This window comes from Mesitornis unicolor, unplaced genomic scaffold (assembly GCF_000695765.1).
Source record: "Mesitornis unicolor isolate BGI_N332 unplaced genomic scaffold, ASM69576v1 scaffold43768, whole genome shotgun sequence".
Lineage (NCBI taxonomy): Eukaryota > Metazoa > Chordata > Aves > Mesitornithiformes > Mesitornithidae > Mesitornis > Mesitornis unicolor.
In genome coordinates, this window is record NW_010204700.1 from 21,775 (window position 1) to 39,247 (window position 17,473).

The following is a 17,473-nucleotide window of genomic DNA, read 5'->3' on the forward strand; positions in this document are numbered from 1 at the left end:
TTAATCTGATAAAAATATCTGATGTAAAGCAAGTGTTAAGGAAATTAATTGTATTCTCAGATGAGATAAACGGGGGACACGACTGATTGCTGTGCTAGTTTGAAGAAGTCTGCTCTACCTATAGTGGAGTAGGGGCGATACAGAAGTTGGGTGGCTGCATGACCCTTCTGGGGCTGATTTTGAGTCTGTGATGGTGTGGTTTATCTCCCTTTTACTCATTTCTAACTGTCTTGAAGGTGAAAATTTTATTTGTGAAATTTTATTAATTGTAAGAGACAAACTGTTAAAAATCATTATGGGACCTGGGACATCAGCTTGAGGCACACGGGGCTCCACAGTGGTGGAGAGGGGGGCTTCTTGCCCTGTCTGGATAAGTGGGAGAGGTAGAAAATGATTTGATTCCTTGATGATGACAGGCGCAGGAGCAAGAAGGTAGATGAGCATTTTTCAGTGAGCAGAAAGCGCAGCAGACAAGGCAGTTTGTGTAGGCTGGAAGGTACATCCAGTGAGGAGGCGTTAGACGTAACAACACCTGGGAGTGACGCACAGCGTAAATGATGAGGAGACAGAGAAGCCCACTTTGACTGTGCTTCTCGGAATGAGTTGGCAGAAAGTCCATTCGTTGGAAAAGAAACATCTTTTTACTTGTAAACGGAGCAAATTTAGTTTGGGCGTAATAGAGAAACAATCATTATAGAATCTCACAGTGACATTTTGTAATCGTTATTCACAGTAAACCGCCCTCAGAAAAATACCCCAAAAACAGAAAGAAACTTTTTTCTCAAGCCGTGAATGTAAATTTTAGTTCTTCCATAGCAAAAGTTCCCTGCAGATTTATCAAACCCTGGGAAAAAAACAAAGACAAGACTATAAATGGCACTATAGCTGTGAACTGTGATTGTGCCACAGTGAACAATGACATTACTTTTTATAATTGCTTAGATCAATGATTTCCGAATGCCCTTATGAAGTCAAGAAAACGACTGCTCAAAGGAGGCTTATGATGGTTGTACAGCATGTGGGCTGTGGTCCTAGAGATGTTTTTTCTGTAAGCTATTACCAGTAATCAAGTGAGATGGTAACTTTGAGGGTCTAAAGTTAGAGATGAAATTCAAATTAAAGAATAAACGCTCCGATGAATTTCAGTGCACCATATGCACAACTCCTCCAGCTGTGTGCACCATAATTTTACAGGCGTTTATTTTCGAGGTATTACGTGGTCCTTGGGCAGTGAATTATGTGTATGGTGGTGGGAGCCTGCGTCTGCTCACGCTCACTTCGGGCTGGAAGCCCTGGCAGGAAACCCTGCGGGGCTCGGCCAGACCCTGGAGCTCCCACCTCAGCAAAGAATCCGATTTAAAAAAACGTTATGTGCCGTCTCAGCACCTGTTTCTTCCTTGAGAAGCAGTATATTTTCTGCATCTCTCTTTAAAATATGAGTAAGAGTTTTCAGGGGGTTTCGGTTTTTATTGGTGAATATTTTGTTTAATGGTTTTTCATGTTTTGCAAGTGTCTTCAAATTGCTTCGTGTAAAGTACGCAGATGTGCTCTTTTGTAATTGCAGTTATAACGTCCACAACGTTACGGAAATGATTGCAGGTTTTTTTAGCTAAAAAAAAAATAAAATAGTCCGTATTGCCAGTGATTTATATTTCTAATTTTCAACTGTAACTTTTCTTAGTCAGAAGTGCTACTTTTCTTTTAAGCTGCTGCTATTGAGAAAGAGTCCTAGAATTTATTCCACAGAAACTATAAAGTCATTCAAGGCAATGAAAGATCTTGCTTTTTTAACCTTTCCGAAAGTCACTCAGTTGAGCAGTCAGGCTGTATTATTCTATATCTTGTCTAACATGAGGAAACAGTCCCAAAAGAAAGATATCCCAAATTAACGCCACACTTCGTTAAATAGAGACATTCTTGGTTTTCACCAAGCTAATTCGATCCAGTTCAGTTAACTCATTTTTTTTGTACTGGGATCACAAAAGGCAGCCATGAATGAAACAAGTTCATCATGTGTTTGACACATCAGGGTGAAACCTAAAGGCGGGCGGTGAGGGAGGGTTCCTGCCTTTGGCTTTATAGACAATACCCGATGAAAGAGGCCCCTCATTCAAAAGTGCTCTCCAGCAAACCGGGCAGACCGCTGCGGATCACGGTTACAAACAGGTATAATGGGAATTAGCCGGAATTGGGTTCGTCACACACCTCTTGATTTCTAGTTGTGACTGTTCGTGTAATCCAATCTTCATCCAGTATCCCCAGTCCAGCAGATGGTTCGTGGGCCTTCTCTATGAGCCTGCTTTGGAAATGAAAAATAATGTACGGAATAAAAAGGAATTAATGGAACATAAATTGTGAGGGATTTTTTTTTATTTTAAACAGAAAATTATTGGGGTTTACATTTTACATCATTTACGTGTGTAAATTTTTTTAATCACTTTTTGCATTACTCTGCCAACAAACATCACCTTTGACAGCCGGTACATGTCATCTAAGTAAGTAGTTTAGTCTGTGATGAGAAACAACGATGTCTGCTATGATGCAACCAAGTAAAAATAGTGTTTGTGAGCTGTATTGAAATTCTGAGCACATTTTCAGAGTTAGTTTTCTCTCCAAACTTGCTCCAGCAAGTACCTAAGAACATAGCAGCGCTGATTTTTGAAGATATTTGCAAATAGCCACATCAACCAGAGAGACCAGTGGACCGCTTTGTAGGCCTGACACTTCGATATCGATATCGACAGCACTTTGGCAGTTGAGGAAGAAAAAATGTCTCAGCAAAATCATGAAATAGCTTTGCTCTCTGGATATGTGGGATAATCACTAGGTTTGTAAAAGAATAGATTTTTTTACTCAATTTCAAGTATGAAACAAATGTTGCTGACAGAAGATGGCTTTTCAGCTCTGACTTAAGCTGGTGATCTCATTGGAATTTCTAAAAGACTTTTTTTCCTCTAGCAGCTGCCATGAAAGCTGGGAACACGTGTTAGCCTGTGGGGTTTTGTTGTTCTTTAACGATCTCATCCCAGAGACCTGTTTCCAGAATATTTAATTTAGGGTCCATCTTTTTGCTTAGAAGCTCAAGGTAAGTCTAGAGATAAGAGAAGAGCTAGGGAAGCCAAACCCATAATGTCCTTTCTTGCATTTCTTAATTACTTATTCAGATTTTATGACAAGAAAAGTATGAAAAAATACAAAAAAATGTGAACAAAGGATATATGAAAATTTCCACTACCTTTGAATATTTTATTTTCGTAAATTCAACAGATTAAGAACATAAATCCTACTAAATACTTTATATACCTAATTTAGTATTGTCTTCTAGTAGATGTTTTGGTCAAATGAATATGCATTGCTAATATTTGTTTTGGTTTTCCCCCTCTCCACAGTTTTAATACAAATCCTTCTGGCATTGAGGACCTCAGGAAAACAGTGGTAAGTTATGAAGTGTTGTGAAAAGCCATCAGTAAATGACAACTAATTGGTGCTTGACACAGTATCAGCTGTTATTCTTGTTTAACCTCTTATAAGGAAATGCTGAGGAGGTTTCTGGCTTTCATTTGACACATTCATAATAATCTAATTAGGAAATTACAGGCTTAATACAAATTTGGAAATAAAGAGGAGCTTTACACTCAATATGAAATGTACTTCTGGTGTGGTGATGTAGAGAACAAGAGGGAAATCAGATCTTACCCAAAGGAAAATGAAAACTGTTGCTTTGGGGTATTTCAGATGATTCTAGAGAAGCGATGGTGGGGTGAGGAGCTCTGCATTGGGCAGTGAATTAGCTGACCTAAGAGGAGTTTCCTGTCACTGTAGTCAGAGACTTGAGGACAATCTTTAAAAGGCAAACCAAAACAGAAGGAATTAACTGATACATGACAGGTTTAAGAATACGAATAAATGGCATCTCAGAAAACACTAAAATAGAAAACAGTTATCATTCAAAATAGTCTTTTGACTCTAAAAGTACCTAGAATAAATTGTGTGCGAAGAAAAGACAAAAAAATCCACAGATTTCCTATGCAGTGTCTTTGTTTGAAGGCAAATGTGGTCTGACTAGAATTTGTTCTGTGAATAGATGAAATCTTTAGAAGTGGGCTTGTTTTCAGTCTTTAAAATATATAGAAAACAAGTTTCGCAAGCAAATACGACTTTGTACTGTTTGTTTTTTGCTGGTTTATGTAAATGACTTGTAATAACATTTGATGTTATTGTGTATGCCCACATTTTTATAATGCAAGTAACTGGTGGGAGATGTCAGAGTATATGAAGGCTGCCTTTGATCAGATAGTAAACTGAATTCTACCAGGCAGTTACTTAATCTCTGACAAAAAGCGACATCAAAAAAATTGATTTAACTTAGCAGCTATTGTCTGTAAAGTAACCATAATTACAGTTTCTGTGTGCTTGCAAATCTACTACCGCAAATCATGCCATTTATTGCTGGTAAAAGCATCAGTTTAATTCTTTTAAGAAATAAGAAGTGAATTGTTTTATTTAAAGGATTTAAAGGTGATAAAAGAAATCCTTGATGATTTTTCTTTTGGAACACCAGCTATCCTAAATGTCAATTGTAGGATTATGAGGTGGTGCTCATTTAATACAAAATACAAATTAGGAGTAGAAGCAGCTATATCTCAACCATAGTTTTGAATGAAACCATTTGAATATATATTTTTTTTTAATATTCAAGATTGCTTTCTAAGGCGTTTGAAGTAATTTATTATTAGGTTCTGCAATAATAGCCATCGCCAAGTTATTATATTTCTTCCTTGTGCATCACATTTAGTAATTATGTTTGTATGTCTTCTGCTCTGGTGCCAACACCTGTCTCGGAAAGCGGTGTTTAAAGGGGAGCAGTAGCCAGTTGAAAGGGCAGCGTGAGCTCTTTAAGGCCTAATTAAGCACTGAAAGGAAGATGAAGTAAGTAGGACAAAAGATGTGAAAGTAGCTTAGATGATATTCCCAGAGCAGAATTCCTCATTAGAACAATAAAGAGATGATCGCAGATTGCCAGGCCTTCGTTTTATCTGACTCCGTTTCCTCTGGCTGCCAGCGTGTACCCCAGTAGTATTTTATGGCTGAGAAAATCATTCTTTGTGCAGCTTATTATTTAGAATCCTGTTTTTTTCTTAATAATTCTTAATACCTAAGATTAATGTATTGTATTAAATTTTAGTAGCTGTTTTTGTAAAGATGTAAGTGTTCCATATGCATTTAAATATCACTTATTTGCTCAAACTGAACATTTAAAATCTTCTTAACTTCAACAATATTTATTTCTCAGTACCAACAACCTTTACTAGCATTTTGTGTAATTGATGTGGTAGGTTATTCCCCCAAAAGATCTATATAGAGTATATGTATGAAAAAATATGTTTAAAGCATATGTATTATGCAGACTTTTCCAGTAAACTTTATATAATTAAAGACATCATTGCATCTTAATTCCTGTTCCTTTGCCAAATCAGAAAATCAGAAAAGCCCTATATTTCAGACATGGAAGTGTTAATGATGTCTTTTCCATTGTGTGCGAAAATTTAGTACCATAAAGAGAAAATTTTACTTCCTTCTTGTAGAAGAAAATGTGCTAAAAATACAATGACCACAAAGTGAAGTTATTTTTTTCTTCTATACTTGTGGGAAATCAATTACTAACTGATTTATAAATTTCATCAAGTTAGGCATTTTAATAAAGTGCGAGTTATTGATCACTTACAATACTGTAACTTGATAATACAGCTTAAAATACTGAATGGACGCACATACGTCTGACATTAAATAGCTCAAATGCGGTGAGAAACCCTTAAAAGCCCATATTTTCAAGATCTACTATTAGAATATAATTGATGGAGAGAGGGTGATTGATCTGTCGTACTTCAGCCTATTTGCAGTGCCTCATCACTTTTAATTAGGTTTATTTGAAAACTTCGGCCACCTGCATATTTTAATGATTCGACATATGCCAATGTGTAAATATGGAGCTGTATGGAAAGAAAAGGAATGAAAAGGAACGAAGCATGGAAAAGGAATGAATATGACTTTATTATGTGGTGTGCTTCCTTGCTGCGCAAGCTTTATGATTTTTAATGACAAGTTTCTACTAAAAACAAAAGCTATCTTGTGTTCTTCTGCCCTGCAGAGATGCAGGATTTGAGAAGTTAGATTATTTTACCTAGTTAGCGGTTCCATATCTTGTAAATGTCTCAATTTCTCAATCAGATAAAACACTACTTTGCATGTCTAACAACGCTAATACTTTCATAAACCAACTCTCACAATCATTTTCTCACTTATACATTTCCAAATATTTCATAGTCTGGTTAGTTAAGATCACAGCTAATTCTTCTTGTCACAGAGTAAGACATTCGAGTTTATGGTGTTTTGGATCATGTGTTGCCCTCCGTGTTGCAACTTAAGGGGACGAATTTGTCCGTCTCTGCTAATACCTGCACTTAGAGAGTCATCAGAAATCATTACAGAAACAATTCTGTTTTCCCTACTGCTTAATTCTGGGCCTGTCCTGCTTTAAACCAAGCAGGCAAGCAAGATTTCACAGTAGTACATATTTCTAAAGTGCTCTGCTGCAAATAAGATGCGGCCTTTTACCTTCACCTGAAATTTAAAATTGGAATTTTCTTATGTGATTCAGAGCCCAAGGCCTGGAGAACCACTGATTGGTAAAAAGAGAATATGAAAGACAGATGATGTCTGATGTCATTTAAAGCTAAGTAAATGTTTGGCTGTGATATGCTCAAAAGCTGAGAACTCAGGAAAGTTACAGCAGGGCTTGAATTCTGAGGTCTTTCTCTTCTGTAATTGAGGTTACTATACAGCTGGTTTCCCAAAATGGGCCTGCTAACTGTTCTTGTGGTTACTGCTCCTATGGTCATTAAATGTGTACAGATCTCTCTCAGAACAATGTTTTTTACTGAGATGACAGTGAGGGAAACTTATTTTAAACTGAGCAACCAGTCTCCAGTTGTCTGCTCCGGTAAGGGTATTGGAGGGAAAAGCTCTAGGGCAAACAGAGGTGTCTGTAAGAGATGTTGGTTCTGTTGAGGCCTGCATGAGAAATGTGAAAAGCAGTAACCCATCAACTTGTTCAAAACACTGAACTGTTTGATAAAATCTGGTGTGTTTTTAAACTTCTCTGTAGGATGGAAATCCTTTCGACGCCACTGCAGGATACCGTAACCTTACTTACGAAGAGGTTTTGCAGGAGCTGGTGAAACATAAAGAGCAACTTAAGAAGAAGGACACTCATATTCGTGAACTTGAGGATTACATTGATAATCTTCTTGTGCGAGTGATGGAAGAAACGCCCAGTATTCTCAGAGTGCCATATGAACCTTCTCGAAAAGCTGGCAAATTTTCCAAAAGTTAAGATAGTGATACTGATGGTACTTTCTGCTGGATACGTTAGTGGAAGGAAATCACGTGTTAACATTTTGACTTCTCTTCGTTCGCTTTCTCCTAAGAAATCCCAGGAATCAGGGGAGGACAGGACTATGGCGTGGGGTTTTTTTCATTTGTTTTTTACTCCAAACACTAGCAGGGACTGCCAAATGTTCTGTTAGGTTACCTAAATACCTTTTTTTTTATTTTTGAAAACACCTTTAGGTACAGATTACTTACGGTACGGTAAATAATACACATTAAATATGTCCATGCAGTTTATAGACTAGCTTCATGTTCACCATGTGGCATTTTCAGCTGGGAAGCCTGTGCTGTTCTGAATGTTTTCTTGAATGATTATTGGTGTTATGCAGATATATCGATTCTGATATTGCAGCATGCCATCAAGACCACTGTTTCCAAGCCAGTGCGGTACGCTTTACTAAACCTAAGTGTGGTTTGTTGCAGTGGACTGTAGTTTGCTCTACATGTATTAGAGGAAAACAGTGATGCACAGTCTTTGCAGGGTAAGCGGTGTATTCGATACGATGTGCTTTTTGTACAGCAGTGTGAAAATATACCACGCTGCTTCAGTAACAGCACACGCTGGAACCAGTTATTTTACACTTAAATGCTGAGTTTTGTGTATAACGATTGAACTTTGGTAGTGAGCTCATGACATAAGGTTGTTTTGAGGATCTTTTGTATGAAGTTATTGCATGCCTTTTTATATGTTAAAGTACTTTGAACAGTGTTAATAGAGTCAGAACTAGGAGTGGAAAAAATCTGCAATAAAGCTATGAATACTTTGTTCAGTCGAAGTCTACTCCAGTGAAAATGTAGGAGAAATGAACAGGCTGACTTAAATAGACATGGTAATTCAAAAAGTGCAGGACTGACTCAATTTAATGTTGAGTTTTACATAATATGTATCTTAGGTTTTTTAAATCTTATGAAAACAAAGTATATGCCTTTAGAAATAGGCTATGTTGCTTAAACACGTATAGAGTACTTAGAAAGGCTTTTCATTAAAAAGAAATCCATATTCCTTTTAAGCACGTCTAAAAGTCAGTTTTCATTGAGGCAAATGAAAGAAGAATGTAGTAAATGTCTTTCTGATCATTTAATAATTGTTTGTAAAGTGACATATTAAAAAGGTATCAGTTATTCAATAAATTTGCAAAATATGGTGATGAACATATAATAGGAAAATGCTGTAGGAGAAGAAACCTCACAATATGAGCATAAATAGATTTTAATTTGTATTTCCTTCAAAAGAGTCTCAGTTGAACTGTCTGTTGCTGTGAAACAGTAAAATATAGAATATAAAAAATTTATATTAAAAACAGATACAGAGACTATTTTAGATTTGGATTTAAGAAAACTGTTTGTCTTTTCCTCCTGTTCTTTTTCTACACCTGATCTTTTTTTTTCTTTTGGCACCATGTAATGGTTATTGCTGGGGAAGAAAAAAGAGCTTGCCATTTAATTCCTTTTGCTTTGTTTTGTTGTTTTGTTATTGTAAAAGATCCGAAATTGTTTTCATTTTTAAAACTGCAAAAATTAGTAATAACTTGAATGATTATGATCTGGAAAAGTTTAACAAGTTCTGCCATCTGAATGCTTTTGACAGAGTTAGTATTGTGTGACAGTACAGAACTGTTCTTGTTAGGAAAAAAGATCTCTTTGTGCAGTTCTTCTCAGATTTAGTTTACTACTTTTTTGTTATTTTTTCCTTCCTTCCTTTTTTCTTTCTTTCTTCTTTCTACTTTTTATTTTCTTTTTATTTAGGAACTACCTCCCATCCCTCTGGCACTATGTCCCTGAAATTTGTGTAGTTTAAGTCTTCTCAGCCCATTGTTGGGATCCCTTAGCGTAGATCTAGATCGTTGTGCCTGGATGGAGCCTGAGTGATTGAAGCCCAACCCAACTGTAGTGCTCTCTATTGAGTCGTTTTAGCACAGAAACGGACCCACTTCGTCAGGTAGTCTCTCTTTTGACAACCTAAGGGTTTATCAGGTTCGGTACCTCATAAACCACATGAATGTTCTTTTGACCCACGTAAGATCTAAATGACTGTCAATTTGTTGTAATATGTTCTAAGTGCCAAAGGTTATGTACTAAGTTATGGTACGTTTACTGTTGGGAGTTAGGTTTTGCACTCAATTGGATTTTGGTGTCCTAATTACACCAAGATGTATTTCAGTTACTCAGTATTTCCATAAAAGTTCTTAAACATTTTCGAATGTTTGGCCGAAGCCAGTGGTTCTCCCATATTGTTAATGGGGAAGTGTTGTGCAATTGTTTTGAATTCCACAGTCATTTTCGAGCTGACTGGTACGAGACCATCTTTAGTATCGACAATGACTAAATCATACACACAAGTAAACTAACCAGAGAATGTGCTCCAATGACTTTTCACTCGCAAGCCAACTTGTAATTATTAAAATGAAACTCTACTATATTTAGCACCTCTGAAATCACTTCTTTTAGAATGTAAATGTAGAATATCAGACTGCATAATTGACTAAAAGCAGATCATTTGACATATTTGCATACCAAGAACGATAAGCAGATTAAAGGTAGCGAAAAGATCAATTTTTGTGCATTAGTGAAGAAATTTAGTGAAGCTTTGAATGTGCTATCTAGTCTTTATCTGATCTATAAGTGAATAAACGCACCTTTTGTTTCGAACTGTTTATCAAGAAAGAAAGGAGAACGACAAATGCAATGTAGGAAAAGGTAAAGTTACTGAGAGGCAGAATGGGACATCTAGAACTACGACAGTATTTTGGTAGAGTTCTTATAGCTAGAGATACAGGCTGCTTTTGGAGCAATTCTGGAAGGATTACACGCACGTCATTTTCTGCTTAGAAGGAAAATTTTAACATTTTTCTATATTTTTTCTATATTATTTTTGAAAAGCATCTTCAGCCCACCTGTATTTTTGACCCTTGCAGCTTTCAAATGAAAACATTTCATACAGAGTAATTTACACGTTGAAAACAAAGAAAGTTCTGTTTGCCCCACAGGATAAAATTGTACACTTTCTTGTAGATCATTTTATAACCATAATAACTCGCCACTTACCATCAGGCTTTCTTACCCTTTAAAATGTAGAGATGAAAATTTTAGACATCTCCACATTATTTTGATACGTGTGCTATGGTTTGAGATTATCCTTTGAAACGTATCTTCTGCTCATAGCCAGGTACTTTATTTACTTTAAAGAAGAAATATTAAGGCCATGCTTTAATGTTGTAAGTAACAAATTTAAACTTTCTGCCATTCAAGAAGGATGTTTAATATTTATGTATGTTACCTCTTGCTGCTGTGTTTTATGTTTAGCTTGGTTTTCCACCTACTAATGAATGTAGCGTTCTCCCTAGATTATACATAGCTACATTTATTGCTGTTGGCTCTCTATCAAGAACTATTTGTAATTTGCCAGCTGTGAAAATGTTGCCTTGCATTTAGAAAGGTTTCGTGATTTGGGGACCTAATGAAACTCCTGCTCGTTAGGTACTGCTCTGCATTTCTCTATGTACAGGATGCCTTTTCTTAGATGCATCTTAAAACAAACAGAACTGCTGTCTTAATATGTTTACTGCTGCACTGGAGGTTTATTTACACTTCCAGCTTTAAAGAAAAATGATTGTCCTACATCAAGGATGTAAAGCAAGCTCGTGCTTTTTTTGCTCTTTATGTATCCATGATGGTGGTAGATGTGATAGAGGTGTAAGCTGTGGGCTCCTAAAATGGTGATATTGAAAGTTTGTTGGCCAACTTCCTCTCTTTGAAGTGCGTGGTGAAGGATTATAGTGCTGCTGTGTTGATGATGCTGGATTCAAGGGTCTGTCAGCACTTTCGGTATGATACCCTATTTTCAGGGATTTATAACTTCTAAATGTAGATACGGTCACTGGAAGTATTTAATATGCAATAGGTAGCACTTTAATCTGTTTATGAAGGGTTTTGAGATTTGTTTCTGTTGAAAAAGTCATGGTTTTGTAAAGCATGGTGGGCATTTGCTTTATCTTTCATAATTTGTACATTGAAGAAGCCACTGTATGTTACAACGATAGAGCCATTCCTATTCATCTTAGAAGCTTCCAGATGTTCTGTATTGCAATGTAATAAAAGCTGAAGATCCAGGTTATATAGGAAGTCTGTAAAAGATACAAACATTACTTATAACTTAAAGGTTGAATTCGTCTCGTGCAATCAATGGTAGTTTGTCTACAATTAATAATGGTACAGAATCACAACTATATGCACATGTGAGAACTATAACCTTAGAATGCATGAAAAACTTTATTTTTGTTTCATTATTGCAACTTCAACTCCTTTGATTTGTTTAAGGTGTTATCTTAATGTTTTAATTTTTGTTCATTAAATAAATATTGCATGTCTAACACTAATAAAGCACCACAATGCACTACCACAGTATTTCTTGAATTGTGGTATTAATCTGTGTTATTCATTTAACTCCAGAGCTCCACTTAAGTATGTGTTTGTAAGAACCGTGCTGTTAAGGCTTTCAGACCACAGAGAGGTATTTCCTTAAGGACAGCTCTAAGTGAATATCTCAGCTGTTTGCAGGATACCCATTAAGAGGAATCTCTTTAGTAGTGTCCAAAACTTATAATTAGTGAAAAAAATGGCATGTTCTTAATGCGCTAATACGTATGTCTTTTTTATATGACAGCTGCAGTCCCTTTAAATGCACCATTTCTCTTGATTCTGTGGTTGTGTAAATACTACTTGGAGATCTTTGGCACTGCAGGCCAGAACTGCATTTAGCGTGAGGGCAAACACTGTGCAAATTTTGATATGGAAAACATGATGCATATTTCTCTCCGTGCTTGACAGATTAAAACCCAGCCAGAATGACAGAAAACTGGAGCCTTCACCCCCATGTCCCTGCCCCATATATACATATTTTTTCAATGCTCCCATTGAAGTTTTTCAACACAATTTTTTCAGGGAAAAAAGGTGCCTTTGCCTGTCTTCTTTTCCTCTTCCTTGATGCAGCAAGACAGCAAAGTCTGTCCCTTGACCGGAGGAGGTTTTCTGGATGCTGGGGAGATAAGAGTGGTCCTGGCTGAGGAGAAGAATGCTGTGAGGAGTTCACCCAGTTACTCGGAGGGGTGAATTTAACTGGGATGCTATGCCTTTCCTCACAGTTAGCTTGCTCCGTGACTAGGTTCTTACACAATTATGGGCTTGTTATGAGCTTTAGAAAGGGTTCTTCTCTTTGAGGCATCCATGAAATGTGGTGGTTGCGGGAAATCATAGTCAATTTTTGAGATTCACATGTACTCACATATGCTTTGTTACGCAGGTTTCCACCAGCTCTTTCACCCCATGTCTCTTCACTTCGCAACTGTCCTGATCGGTGAGTAGATGCAGAATGAGGACAGAGGAGGAAAGCAGGTTTCTGAAAGCACCATGCTGCATATTAAATACCACTTTCCATCTGTAATTCACATCTGGTAACTCTAATCTCAGTTCCTATGACCATTTGAAAATGGAGCCAATGCCATTTCCCTACCTCAGAGGCATAATGTTTGTTAGTTGATACCAACTGTAATTCTATTGATAATGTAAGAGCCCAGCTTGATTAAATAGCTTCCAGTGTCCCCAGCATGGAGTTAGTTTTTGAGCTTCCATTATTTAACATCTCAACCCTCTAATAAAGGTTTTTAAGGCTATTTTAGATATAGTTTAGCAGTTAAAGAGCTATTGAAGTATTTAGATGTAAGCCAGAAGGATCATTAAGGACAATTCGCTCTCAGTTGCATTTATTAAAATTAATTCTTTGTGGAACCATACAAAGTAAAAAAAATCAGGATTTCATTTCCATATTTTTAGTTGTCTAATCTGTTGTTATGAGAGTGTTTTGCAAGCTCTGGCTGCAGCTCACTTGGGATGCGTCTCCCTTTTGTGTAACAGAACACTGGGCACGTTAGCGAAGTTATAAATAATGATGATGAAAAACAAATCCCATCTCTTATTCTGCATTAATAAATTAAATGTTGGATTATTTTGTTGGATTATTTTGTAATTGTGCCATTTTATGAGAGATAGGAACAAGACTGTCTGCTAAAGGAAGCTGTTTTCTCTTGTCTGTAGTACTTACTGAGTAATAATGATAGCAGGCTAACACACTAAGTACAGCCCAATTTGAAAATTCTGTGGCATTGTCTGTGTAATGTTTATATAAATATCAACATATTCAGTGCTTGAAGTCAATGGCTATTACATGGAGAGTATTGCAATGTATTTATAATGTGTTTTTACAGCATTTAGCAACATAGATCAGTCTTTGATAAATGGCCGGTGATTTAGGACAGAAACGTAGCCTCCATGGCTAAATTCTGACATGTTTGTACTTTAAAAGTAAGCAGCTTAAAAAAGGTTTTGGGGACACGCAGCATTTAAATGAAGGAGGAACACTTCCTGGAGTGGTCTTTTGTTTCAGCCTTAACAGTATTTGCTGTGTGACATAAAGGGAATGGGTAAAAGCAGAACTGGGGAGGTTGCACTGTTGGGATCCAAAAAACCACCAAGAAAAAGTCAATAGGACTTTTGGCTGGTCAGATTGGCTCTGTTGTTACATGAAGTAGGTACCTGGCTGAGGGTCTGTGGAGTCTAACAAATGTGCCGCCAAAATGTGTCTTATCACCTCCTTCTCTAAATGATTCATTCGGGACCTTCTGAGGTGATGAATGTCTCCTTCTCCGATAACTTGCTGCTTACATTATGAATTCCTTGAAATTGACTCCCTGGGACATCTTTACAGGAGACATCAAGGGTCCCCATTTAAATTTAATGAATATTATGTAATTTGCCTAGGACTTCTACAATGCATTAAGAAAATCTGCCTTTTTGAGGCCAGAGCTTTGTCAGAATAATGACAGCTTAGTGGGATCTTTTAAAAGCAGCTGCTGACTCTCCAGCTATGAGTATTGTCTATTTCCTAATAAAATGTTTTCCCATTAAAGCAGCTTGTTTCATTAATTTATAATTTATATCTTAAATATGCTTGTTTTGCTAATTGTAGATTACTTATTTTTAAGGAGCGCTCTGTGAGACGTGGTCTTGACTTTATTGTATGTGAGAAGCGAATACGTGGTGTTATGTGTTTCCAGGATTGCATATAGAAAAATTCCTATTTCTTACTTTTTCACATATAAAAACTTGTATAAATAGCTATTTCATTATTGTTAAGGACCAGATTATTGTTGGCTACAGTGTATATATAACAGTTCACTTGATTAATGTTACTGCAGTTTGAGACCCTCTTGTAATTGGCCTCCTTGTAATCCACACACACAGAATACTGTGAAATAGTGTGAATTTTCAGTTGAGACGCTAAATGAAAGGAACATCCAACAGCAGTGGGGAGGAATAAAATAGTCCTAATTAAAGGCAAAAAAACTGTGTGATCTGAATTCAGTTGGTGGGTACTAAAGAGTGTTCTTTCTGGACAGTTGTTTTTATTATAACTGTCCAGTATAATTGCTTTGGAAAAAGTGCTATCCTTTGTGTTTGATGGTGTAAATTTTACTAACTCTTTATAAACCAAATATTCAGGACTTGTGCTTAACCTTTGTTTCATCAGACATGATGATTTCAGAGAGTTGAAGCAACATTTTATTGCTGGAGTTGATCATGGCAGAGTTATATTTACTAATGGGGTCTTAGCTATTCTTTTATCTGTTTCATGATTTTCTGTGTAGTTTTCAGTTCTGAACATTTCACCACCGTCTATTTAGAGCGTTATTTAAAACTCGTTCCAGTTCTCTTCATTCTTATGCACGCCGATGTGCTAAACTACTCCAGAAACCAGCTTAGCTCTCACCATATTTGGAGGCTGATCCCCTTCTTTGCTCTTGGACCGCTTTGGATGGGGACTTACGTCTAAAGTAACAAAGATGACTGCCAAAACTGGGTTCAAAGCAGGTTTTTGAAGGGCTCATTGGAAAACTGTCTTGAACTTTGGAAGGATGACTCAAAGCCACAGGCTAAATAGAGCAAAACATAGTGAAATAAATGCCAAGGTAGGAACAGTGTTCTTGAATACGTGGGGGTGCATGTCCCACTACGACTAGACAGTCACTTTAGTCTTTGGGGAAAGGAAGCAAGTGAGCAGATGAATTTCCAAGGGCACATCAATCAGGATGGGTCAGTCAGGGTGTGTTTAATCTCCGAAGCTTCACAGTTGCTGTTTGGGTTTACTACACACAGGTATGTTAGCCAAAGAGCATTCGAAATAAAAGATTGCATTTGTTGATAATAGCCTGTGAGACATCATTAACTTGTCTGAAAAGTTGCCAACATTGGGGATAGTTTCTGTTAAATACATTCAGGGTCTTTCTCATCTATGTTAGGAGAATATTCAGCTTCGATTCATTAGTTACAGCCAGTTCATTTGAATAAAGAGGAGGCCACATTTTTCCCGGTATCCCTCTAAGAAACATGTAGACTTGCAAAAGAAAACTGAGTAAGTAGATAGCTATACTTTGCAGTTGAATATGTGTGTTAAAAAAAGCTAGCATTGGAGAAAAGAGAGCTCTTCTGTGAGAAACCCTAAACAAAGCACCTCTCACTGTCACAGTATCTCTCAAAGTCCCAGTATTTTTAGGTGTTCTGAAAGAAAGCAGTAGGAGAAAACCATTCAGCAGTGATGGTCCTTTGTTGTGCATTTAGGTAAAAAGTGCAATGTTAATTTTAGAAGGAGAAACAGACTATCTGGTTTTAGATAGTCACTGTACTGAAGGTTGATCAAATGCGGACATACAAGGTAGCTGTGGAAGGGCACAGCATCTCCCTCAATATAAAAGGTGACGAATGAGCTTGCTGAGTTTTCCTGGGGTAGGCATGAGAAGCAATAACCGATTCCTTACTGGAGGCAATAACTGACTGGCTGCAGCAAGCATCACACTTCAGGAGTGTGCTAGATGCTGTGAACACAAATAGTAACAGATTTCTCAGATTTTCCTACTGCCTGGAAAAAAATACACAAATTTTCCCCCCGAGTAAATTGCTTGAATTACAAGCCCCTGGGTTGGTTTGTTTATTTATTTATTTGATACCCAAAGGACACTTAGCAGCTATACAAAATATTAAATCTTTCACTGCTTTATGTGATTCTTCCTTTGACTTTGAAAGAAAAATTGCAGCTTTTGGTCTGAGAAAAGGCTAATGGAGCCAGTGCTTTGTTCAAACTCTGACATATAAACAAGGAGTGATGCAGTTATAAAGGAGATATATTAGGCCAATAGAGTTCTTTTTACAAACCAAATCTTTCAGTGAGACAATGCTCTTTGCGCTTGTTGCGATGTCCTGGGAAACATCCTTCCCTCCATAAATCCCTGTACAATGAAGCCGTCATTCTGGCTTGGGAAGAGTCCCTGGCGTAGCGCTGGCCAGCTGCAATAACCACTCCCTGCAATCCCAAATACAGACTGAGCCTTTCTCTGACGTATTTCAGAAGGCAATACTTTCTCTTTAGAGCACTTGAAAAGACACTGAGGTTGAAGAACATCACTTCATATAAAATTTCCAGGGTTTCATCTTCTTCGCATTGCTGACCTAGGGGTGGTACTTGCACGGTAGCAGATCTCAGCCTGACCTTTTGATCCTTGTTATCCTTTTGCTGCAGTACCAACTGGAGCTGCCATGTGTTACATCCACTTGTATCTCTCAACTGCTGGGTATTAATTATTTAGGCCATTGGAAAACTGAGCCTCCCCTGCTTTCCGCAGGTATAAAATGTGTTTATTTTAGAAGTGGGCCTGGAGTTTACACTGTCTGTTGCTGCCTGTGAGAAAACCTGGCAGCATAACTGCTAAAAAACCCCATGTATGTCTTGTTCTCAGACTATTTCTCATGAGCAGCAAACTTGGGAGGCTCACTCCTGTTTAAAACTTCTTTTTTTTTTCTTTTGGTCTGTAGACCCGTACTAAGTAGAAAGTCATGAAATTCTTAATGAATGTAATTATTTTTAGGTTTTTTTACTTTGACATTAATGCCAAAATTTGGCATTATACCAGGTTAAAAC

At 37.1% G+C, this 17,473-nt stretch overlaps 1 protein-coding gene across 1 annotated transcript in view; it reads left to right on the plus strand.

The window, feature by feature from the left end:
• The window catches only part of RAB11FIP2 (RAB11 family interacting protein 2 (class I)), a 29,264-nt gene extending 21,696 nt beyond the window's left edge, over positions 1-7,568 (plus strand). Inside the window, exons 4-5 of the mRNA XM_010191132.1 lie at positions 3,390-3,435; positions 7,166-7,568. Coding sequence (XP_010189434.1) covers positions 3,390-3,435; positions 7,166-7,393 — 274 coding nt within the window. The 3' untranslated portion in view covers positions 7,394-7,568. The remainder of the gene's footprint in view (positions 1-3,389; positions 3,436-7,165) is intronic.
• The last annotated feature ends 9,905 nt before the right edge of the window (positions 7,569-17,473 follow it).